General features: G+C 50.7%; 1 protein-coding gene across 1 annotated transcript; it reads right to left on the bottom strand.

Moving 5' to 3' along the window:
- Nucleotides 1-13: 13 nt before the first annotated feature.
- On the bottom strand, nucleotides 14-8,972 carry TAT (tyrosine aminotransferase). The gene is made up of 12 exons (XM_009878079.1): nucleotides 8,917-8,972; nucleotides 7,055-7,290; nucleotides 6,772-6,876; nucleotides 5,924-5,991; nucleotides 5,422-5,580; nucleotides 5,103-5,241; nucleotides 4,468-4,520; nucleotides 3,941-4,093; nucleotides 2,935-3,063; nucleotides 2,461-2,544; nucleotides 900-998; nucleotides 14-157 (listed from the first exon to the last, which is right to left on the bottom strand). The coding sequence occupies exons 2-12, from the start codon at nucleotides 7,287-7,289 to the stop codon at nucleotides 14-16; spliced, it is 1,368 nt and encodes a 455-aa protein (XP_009876381.1). The 5' UTR covers nucleotide 7,290; nucleotides 8,917-8,972.
- Between the last annotated feature and the right edge of the window lie 1,192 nt (nucleotides 8,973-10,164).

The raw sequence follows: 10,164 nt of genomic DNA, 5'->3' as shown, positions 1-10,164 counted from the left end.
AGGCCAGCTGTGGCTACTTGTCACATTCCAGATCCTGGGCCCCCTCAGCACCCTGGTAGTGCATCTCACAGAACTCCTGAATGCGACCGCAGGCCTCCAAGATCATCTCCTCAGGCACGGTGATCACCACACGGAAGAAGTTTGGGTACTCAAAGCACTGAAATGAGAAAGGATGGAGTTGATAGACTACCAGGAACAGTGCTGTAGTTTCGAAGCCCTGCCCTTGGGGGCCATGCACTGTGTCAGCAACTGGAAACGGTCAGTGTAGGACACGCTGGAAAATGGCAACACTGGGCTCTCAGTCCCTCGGACTGTTTTTGCTGTTCCAGTCAAGTCTCCCATCTCCATCTGTGTAGACAAGGTGCTGTGAGGGTGACAGGCCGAAGGACTCTGTATTGACTATGCAGGAGCCAGGGAACAGGATGGAGGGCGCTAGGAAAGCAGAGGGCTGGAAGGGAAGGCTGCATGCTGGAAGGGGAGCTGCAAGGAGGTGGGCACAGATGTGCTCAGACTGTAGCCTGTCCCTGTGCCTACAGCAGGGCAGGACTGGCAACGAGGCAAAGAAAGGAACACAGGTGGGAGCAGTCACAGGCCTCAGGGAGGTGTGGAGGTACGTTGGTTTCAGGAGTATAGCTCTGCCAGCTTGAGAAATACAGATCAGGCCCGGAGCTGGAAAGATCCTGGCAGCCCGAGAGCTGTTAGGGAGCCACAGACTACTGGTCCCCATCCCTACACACAGCACTTGGAGCTCTCAGCCAACACATACACACCATTACAGACCACAGATGCTGTACACACAACTCCCAGCGTGTCCCCAGAGCTCAGTGCTGCAAAGCCCTGTGGCTTCTCTCCCCATGCTTTGGCCCTACAGGTCCCCAGACTCTCAGTGTCAGGCTCACCGAGGCTGGCAAGCAGAACACAGACTGTTCTGAGATGAGGCGCTCCGTGAACTCCACATCATTTTCAAACTCGGGGAAATGCTCCATCTCAATCCCAACCTGCAGAAGAGGGGTGTAACATAGCAACCAAGGGCACCAAAACTGTCCACACTGTTCCCGCTTACGCACATGGCCCAACAATTTTTGAGTCAGGTGCAGCTGTCTGCCCTCAATTTTCACTTGTGATTTGGGCTGACTGAAATGTAAGGCACAATCAGAAACACATGAATGAAAACTGGGGCTTCTTTAAGAAGCATTCATTAACTGCCTAAAGTTGAAATTTCAGTTAAGGACAACTTCAGTGAAAAAAAACTAATGACAAAGATACAGCAATCAATTAGAAGTGAAAAGGAATAAAGAAGATACTGGGAGAAAAGGAATAAATAAAAGCTTGCAAGAGAACTCTGGTAAAAGTAAGTTAATAACTCTGTCATGCAAGAAATCCATACAGTAAGGAAAAGACAAAATAATATTTTTTTTTAAAAGGGAATACCAGGAACAAAATAAACCCTTGTAGGATGATTTCATCAGTAAAATGACATAGAAATGCTAACATGTTCAATGAATATTTCTGTTCTGTATTTGGAAAGAAGGAGGCTGTCCCTTTGTCAGATAAAGACAATAATATCCTTGTCACTTGTTTATAGCCAAAGATTATTTTAAACATCTCATTAAAATACTATTAAACAAGTCAGGTGAGAGATAATTTGCATGCAGAAGTTCTCAAAGAAAGAAGAAAAAGGAAGAAAAAACCTTATCAGATGATTTAATTTGAAATAAATGTTCAGATGCTGAAGAAATACAAAAGGTGTGAAAGAATCTTAGAGCTATGCCTCAACGCAAAGAGCATGAGCACAATGAGCTGTGTAGCTCTGGGTAATATCGAAAATAGTCAACTGATAAAGATTTGTCTACAGGAAATGAGTGAGATTGATATTGCAGTATTCTCCAGTTCTGAGTCCACATTTATAAAAGCTGATGAAAATCTGCAGATTATCAGGAAAAAAAAAAAAGATTCAAATCCGCTAAGATACTTAAATGTCTCAATTGAGCTTGTTGAGATGAAAAGAGAAACTTTACCACACCACTAAAAGTTTGAAAAAACCCCAACAAAACAGGTATGGAAAAAAGCAGAAAAAGAGGCAACAGCATAGGCAGAAGACAAATCCACAGCAAGGAAGAAGGCTACATCTTCAGCAGGAGGTACGATTATCTGACTTGTAGGGTAGGGGCTGCCCATGGAGAGCTGGCTTCAAATCCAGGTAAAACAATATCGTCTTGCAAAGTATAAGTTGTGCGGGAGCAAGTGGGTGAAATGTACCAGCCTCTGCTACAGGAGGAGTGAACAAGGTATTGTGGCCTCCTGAAGTGACCAGGGGATGTATCTACCGCACAGGGCAAGGTGAAAATGCATGGTAATGGAGACCCAGTGCCACGCACCAATCTGAAACCATGGATAGGCACTGGCACAAGACCTACTGTGTTGATAACCTGGCAATGGCATCTCATGCTCCTCACTTACCATGAGGTACATGGCTCCAGCAGGCCGGACAGGCTGGAGGCCAGGGATAGCTGATAACGCAGCGTAACAAAGGTCAGCATTGGACTGAAAAGCAGAAAGGAAAAATTTCAAAACAGGAGAAATTCCAGGAAGCGGCTCAGCAAATGGAAGCCAGGCTCTGGATTAGGACTACAAACAGGTTTGCCCACTGCAAATAAAGGGGCAACAAATGCAAACAGCATGGGTGATCATGGCCTTGAGTACAGCAGGTATGACTGAGCTGAGCTCAGCAAGTCAGCGCCAAACATCCTGTCCTCTGGGTCACCAGCTTCAGCTGCAGGGCTGCGCTGCCTGAAACTTACCACACAATAGTTTTGCCCTAGTTGCCATGTCTCCTGCTGGAATTGGATTTGTTGGGCTCTCCTAGTCACCTTGAAGCAGGGTGGAGAGGGATGACGAGCTCGGGACTGTGCTGATCTGATATAGCCTGTTTACCTTGAGGATGCTGAGGGTGTTGTGGTAGAACTCGGGGGGTGTTTGCTGCAATATACGTTCCAGTGCTCCTTGGACAAGGGTACAGGGTCCTAGAATCCTTTGACTCAGTCTTAGAAGGCCATCCCTGATCTGAAAAAACATGGTGACATTTGCAGCTCAGACTGCGTTTCCCTGAAGGAAGGAGACAGCTCCACGGCCTGTTCTCTGTGTTTGTACAGCCGTTCACATCCTTTTCGTCAGTAAGCATACAGACCATTTGCTTGACTATGTGCCAGGTATTTGCAGACTATTTACAGTCTCATTCTCTGTTCCTCAGCTGCAGAGTGTAATGCCAACATAGACAACCTTTGGAGCTTCCCAGTCCGATTCCAACCAGACTGGAATATAGCTCAAACAAAGAAAGCCAGATCTGTTCCAAATACCACTTTGTATTTCCCTTAGGTTTAGGTCCACAATCCACACTTTCAAAGCCAGGTAGGAACACGCAGCATTAGCTCTTTTGCTCACTCATTCAGCCTTCTCCCTCTTCCTCTGCAGAGCCCTCTAGGCAGTTGTTCTTGTAACACAACAAACAAATAGCCAGATGAAACACTGGCAGCACCACGAGGTGCTTTGTTCTTATTTTAAGAGAAACCATATAAAAGCACAGACACCACACATGGACTCCACATATGCTGGCTAAGTCACGCAATACCTTCAGTGCACATGACCTATTTGAGAAGTGAAGGAATTAGAAGCACACAGAAAGGACAAGGCATATATGAAGGGGCAGCAGAGAAAAAGGAGTGTGTTACAGTGTAGATGTGGGTGGAAGGCCACGTATGTCAGCAGATGGAGTAAGGGACTTGAAAAGCCTAAAGGTGCGGAAAAGCCTGTAAGCAATTGGATGACACCCACTTTAGAGCAAACAAGCAGTGCACGTCTGTACCATTTAAAGCCCCGGTGACCCACACACTGAAGACACGGCAAGTCTGCTGCCCTGACAGTGATGCTCAGCAGTTCTCACCTCATTACCAAAGATGTCTCTCCTGTCATGGATTAGGATCCAGCCCATCCGCCAGCCAGGGACTAGCCACCGCTTCGCCAAGCCACCGCAAGACAAGATTGGCACGTTGGTGCTGAGAGTTGCAATGGGTTCATATTTGCAGTCAGCGAACACCTGTGACAGAAGGCTGTGTCAGGGCTGTCCCTGCCTCTTGCTTTGAGAATTGTGGGGGTGTGCGTGAGGTGCACAAAAAGGAAGGCAAGAAAGCGATGGGAAATTGATGGTGAAACCTCCCAGCTTCCAGGTACGAGTACAGTAAGTGCACTCACATGGAAGTGAACCATTTGGGAAGAGGAAAGGAGCTGGACATGAGAGATACCCCAGGACTACACACCAGCAGACTGGTAGTTCCAGGCATGGATCCAGGAACAGTAGAGGGGTGTGGAGCTGCCACCCACCTCTGAAGACCTGGCTGTCATGGCCAAAGGGCAAGCGCATCACAAAAGACAGGCAGCATGGGGGTGCAAAGGACTGCAATTGGCACTCACCATGTCTCCATAGATCTCATCAGCAAGGATGGGCACACACTGTCTTGCTGCCACTGTGGAAGAGAGGGCATTCGGCCTGACCACCCTGCATGAGAGCAGACTTGCCCTTTGGTGCAGGGCTTGATGGGGCTCTAAGCAAAGCTCTGTCCCAAGGCAGAGGGTCCCCATCTTCCTCCTACAGACTGTTTGAGCCCATGCACTAGACATCTCTGCCCTGGCTGAGCCTAGGTCTGTGCTCACGTGTGGGGCAGGCAGTTCAGCCCTTCCACTGACAGGCCAGGGCTCTGGAAATACAGGGTTCCCTGTGAACATTCTCCCTCTGTGGAGCCAGAGGCAAGAAATGAGCAGTTCAAGCTGCATAGAATCGTAGAGTGGCCTAGGCTGGAAGGGACCTTAGAGATCATCTAAACCAACCTCCCTGCACAGAGCGTTTAAGAAAGATCAAGACACACTGCATGTTCTTGACCAGATGAGACAACATCTTCACTCTGTGAAAGCCCTGCTTCCTGAGCTGGAGTCAGGTCATGAGGCAAGAAGCAACGCCCTGGGCCATGGTGCTGCAGCGATCGAGACAGGGGCAGTGTGGGCAGGCACTAGGCTGCAGCCATGCCCCAGACACATGCCGGCAGGCTCACCTGCCAGGATCTTCTGGAGGTGGTTCTTGCTGAACACAGAGCCACAAGGGTTCGATGGGTTGTTCACAATGAGACAAGCTGTCTTCTCATCCACCAGAGACTCCAAGTGCTCCAGATCAATTTCCCAGGCCTTCTCTGGCTAGTGAAATGAGGAAAAGCAGACAGAACAGCTGAGGAACTGGACTTGCCACACAGAGTGAGGTGTAACAGTGTGCCCAGGCTCACTCAAGTCATCTTCACCCCCTTCCCAGGCAGGGCCAGTGCCTTTCTGAGAGGCAGAAATGCCAGGGCTGCTCCTTCCAGGCTTGCCACGACTTACCAAAAGGTTGTACAGTTTGACCTCAATCCCCATAGACAATGCCAGAGTCTTGTAGAGGGAGAAGCCAGGCCGTGGCACCAGGATGTTCTGGCCTGGGTTGGCCAGCACTGCCAAGGCAAGCTCTATGGCCTGGCTGCAGCCGCTTGTTAAGATGACGTCCTGAAAAGAGCACACAGGGGTCAGTGGAAAGCACACAGACAGTTGGGAGTGACATAATGTGCAGGCTCTGCCACATGAGAGCTTCTCGGCCAAAAAGACGAGTCCAGAGCCTGACTGAAAGCGGGAAACCTCCAACAGCTGGAGAGCCCAGACTCCTCCTGAGGAGAGGGAGGAAAAGGGCTCAGGGCAGGGGATGAGAGAAGCTGGAGGCCGTTTTGGGATGAGACCATGAGCTAGTCTTCAATTCCACAGCTGGACAGGGTCCCTGTGCCATGCAGGCTTGGCGTGGGCAGCAGCCCCTCGCCTGCCACGCAGCGGGAGTGCCCCAGTTGGGCGTCAGTACCTGCGCCTTCAGCGGTGCCTCTGGGCAGTTGTAGTATGCGGCCACTGCTTCCCGGCAGGACTGATAGCCTGCGGAACAAAGGAAACAAACAGGGAAGGGAGGTTTTCACAGACTTTTTCCTGCCAGTAAAAGACTCACAGTTGCTGCCCAGCCAGGGGAAGCCCGTTTGTCTCAAGCTGGCAGAGAGAGACAGTTGTGCCTCAGGCCAAGCACTGCACAGTCCCGAGGCTGGGCCAGGTGGACCAAAAGCAGGGACAGACTCTGGGCAGGGCAGGAGGCTCTGGCCCAGCACATCCTGGATGCAGAACTGAGAGGAGCGGGGTGGAGGGCAGCCAGGGAGCTGCCCTAACCCAGCAGGAGTCCAAGTACTATCACATGGCCTTCACTGTTCAGGAACGGCCCAAGGGCAGCCCTCCCTGCATGGCAGGCAGGATCTGTGCTCTGAGCATGTTTTTTGCACTAACTACAAACAAGGGTCATGTTGTCTGTGAAGTCAGCAAGCCCAAGGGGAGTCCTGGTCCAGGCAGATCCAAAAGGAACTTGGCTGCAGCCCACGGCAGGGAGACAGAGCCCTGAGCCCTTCTGGTGCCTAAAACCCTGCCAGCTCTAATGGTTGAGTGAACAAACACATCGTCTACAGGAGGCTCTGAACCTCAGATCATGCAGGGAAGAACACTTGAGTGTATCTGGGGGCTACACATTTGTGTGCTACGGGACTACTGGTGCAGGCAGTTGCAGGGTGCTACTGAAAGATGTCCATGGGCTCCATATACCTGCTGTGGCGCAGGAGCAGAAGCATGCCTTCATCCTCCCCTTACAGAAAGGAAACAAGTAAGTTGTAAACCTACCGACAGACGGAGCATAACCGTTGTAACGTCCTGAGTCCAGAACTTCCTTTACAGCCCGTGTGACCTCATCATTTGTAGGAAGGTTTCCAAAGACCGTTGGATCTCCTTTTCAAAGATTGAAAAATAATCAAGTTCTCACCAATCCATGACCTGCACAGAACTGTGTGTTTGTCTGGCTTGTTCCTGTGTGTTCACACAAGCTTTGCGCTTCGGAGCCCTCCAATCTGTCAGGCACACAGTTCACCCCACTGCCCAAAGGCTTCAGCCACAGCACTATGCTCACCTAAGGACAAGGAGATCATAGCTTTCTTTGGGTTGGGTTCCACCTTCATGCTGTCTACGATGGCTCGGACAGGATTGAAAGTCTTCTTTGACATTTCAGAAGCCCTGACAGCCCATCTTGGCTTCCGGGCCTTCATTTTTCCCAGTGATATGCTGTTTCCATTAGTCTTGAGGTGAACATCCAGCATAGGGGCATGATCTCCCTGGCCATTCACTCGGATCAGGTACGAATCCATCCTGAGAGCTGTCAGTATGAAGTGGATTTCCTGGACTTAATTAACACATGCCAAACGAGGGACCTGCCCCTTTGGGGACACAGACCATGACTCCCCAAAAGTAAAACTTCTGAAAGCTGTAGACCCTACCTACTGCCTATGGACAACTCAGTCAGCAGCAGCAAGTAGGGCTGTATTCCGGGAGAGGACGGAGGAAAACCCCACATGTAAGCAAAAGCACAATGCAGTGAGAAAGACAAAGACACATCTCTATGCTAGCTGCACCACTGCCTAGCCTGGACTTGCTGTGCTGAGGAGGAGCAGGCCCTGCTAAAGCCAGAAGCCAAGAGCTAGCAGCATGTTGTAGCCACCGCTTGACTGCAGATTCAATGTTCCACTGACAGCAGGGCCAGGTCACCCCCTCTCCTTCCCCCAGCTATCCACTTGCACACGTCAAGCTGCAACCACAAGGATCAGAGCACTATGTGTATTCCCATCCAGAACATCCCTCCAGCCAGAAATGCAGCACTGTTTAAATTGGATCTCAGATGCCAAAAAGGTAGTTCTGCTCCCATATTATCAAGATACGCTAGGCAGAGACAGGGTATAGCTTATAGACACTTGAGTCTGTCAGTAGAGCAACAGCCCAGCCCAGAGACTCTACATCAAGAGCCAATGCTTAGAAAACGGAACAAGACTGGTACAGCCAAGATGGAAATCAGGGAGGTGGCACAGCCCGAAGCAAAGGGCTGTCATCCTGCCCAAGGCTGGGTAACAAGCAAGGCATGGCAGAGGAGCAGCTCTCTTCTAGTTCCCAAAATGCACACAGAAACAATTTACACACCCCAGCATGTCTGCTCGGAGCACAATCCATATCCAGCCAGCCTTACCTAAGAAGTGTTGCCACCTCAGGGTTTTCCACGTGTAGAAGGTTAGGGATGGGGCACAGGGCAGGCAGAGGCCTCCTGAGCCCAGAGCCCACTCTTGCTGATTCTGGCACACTATCTTGCAATCCTGCTACAAACTGCTCATGCCCTCTGTACTGCCCTATTCTACTCCACTGAAAGGCAGTTCAGTGAACAGTGGCCCTTTCCTGACGGTAGTTACTTAGCCCCATGCTCACAACACAGCTACCCCTTCCTTGCTGCAGAGACTGAGTTGGAAGGGTTGTAGCATTGCCTGGTTCAGGCAAGTTTGTCATCTGAACAAATTTCTCAGTGCTTCAGTGAAGTTTGCACCTAGAGATACCCCAAACTGCCGCAGTTACTCTGCCATCAGTGCTTCACTAGCCCGTTTATAGCAACTCAGGCTGATCTAACAGCGCCAGAGAGCAAAATTTCAGCTTATTTCCTGCTAATACCTTCTGGTTGCTACCAAAAGGCAGGCAGTTGGAGAAACACGCAGCCGGGCTGCATAGAAACTGAGCAGGCAAATGAGCCATATATCTTGGCTCAGCAGCAGGGCTGAGTCCCAGATGCACAGTGCAGAGTCTGTCCCAGCAGAGCCTTCACACTACCCTGCAACAGGTTCCCAAGCAAATGCGAGCTGCAGACGCAGGTGCAACAGGTGCCTCCAATGTAGGCAGCCAAGAAACATCTCCCCACTTCTGCCCCTGAAAGCAGCAAGGTACCAGAGCATAGCACTTTACCTTCTACAGCACAGAGAGGGAGACACCAACAAGCTTGAGAGTCCAGTCCCTACTTTTCATCCAGGACAGATCCCCTTGAGAGGAAAGTCCTGCACGTTCTTGCCCATGAAATAAGCCCCCAAACTGGGCGTTGGAACTGAATCCTTTAGCCATTGGCTCACAGAGAGGGCTGCTCTCCCCACCCAAAACTGCCCTCTCCTCCCTTTTGCAACTGTGCTCACTTCAAACAGCTGGAACATGCCCGTGCATTAACTCTTTCTGGGGACAGCCTGCAGAGGACTCACCTTGGGTTCCTGGAGGCCCTGGGCTGCCACCCTTTGGCACCACTTCCCTCAGTCGTCCAAGGCTGCGGGGGAAGGAGGGCAAATCTGCGCTGATTACAGGTATTCCAGCCCTACTGCCTTGTAATGTACCAAGAGTGGATTGATGGACACCAAAGCCCATGGAAAACATCAGTCTAACTTCACCTCAAAGGCTCTGGGCTTCCAATGCACCAGCTGAGACAGGACAGTTTGCGGCATCATTGTAATGAGGAGCATCTTCCTCCACAGGGGAAGGAAGGAAGGCGGGCACTTCCCTGGCTGGTGTCTTGAAGGCACCAGGACCTGAAGGGTTAAAGGAAGCTCAAGTGGCCATGGTTTTGTGGTTTTTTTCTTTTCTTTTTCTTTATTGTTTTTTTTTTTTGATTGCTGCTAGGCAGAAGCAAACGCATAATTTTGGCATCTAACAGAACTGATGCAATTCTTCCCTCTCTGATGACACTACAAAACACAGATGACACCATTCCCAGAAGGGCCTTTTTTTAATAAGTGACACGAAATCTATGCCTTCCTGTCTCGACTCTCTGGGGCCTGGGGTAAATAAGAGGTATCTGTGCCCTCTGTGTCTTCCAAGGGCTGCTCCAAGTCTTCTCTTACTGCCTTGGCAGCAAATGACTGGAGATCAAAGATCTGCTGAGGGGCAGGAGAGATCCTGCTGATCTTCTTGCAAAGGGGCTGCTGACAGCTTCATTGCAGAGGCCAGTGGTCATCCGCTCCTCGTGGGAGGAGGATGGACCACTTGTGCTCAACCCATGCCCATGCTCAGGTGCAACCAGAGGCTCCTCTCAGCACTGGGGCTGGGCTGACGCTGAGGAGTCACGACCTGCTATGGACGACAGCTCTGCAGTTGGAGCGGCGGAGGCCGCAACAGGGCCGGGGCTCTGGGCTGGCGCCGTTTGGGAGGTGACTGGGTGCAGCCAGAAGGGCT

Source organism: Apaloderma vittatum, unplaced genomic scaffold (assembly GCF_000703405.1).
Source record: "Apaloderma vittatum isolate BGI_N311 unplaced genomic scaffold, ASM70340v1 scaffold14381, whole genome shotgun sequence".
NCBI lineage: Eukaryota > Metazoa > Chordata > Aves > Trogoniformes > Trogonidae > Apaloderma > Apaloderma vittatum.
Note: the sequence above shows the minus strand (reverse complement) of the source record. Positions and strands in the feature narration are given on the sequence as shown.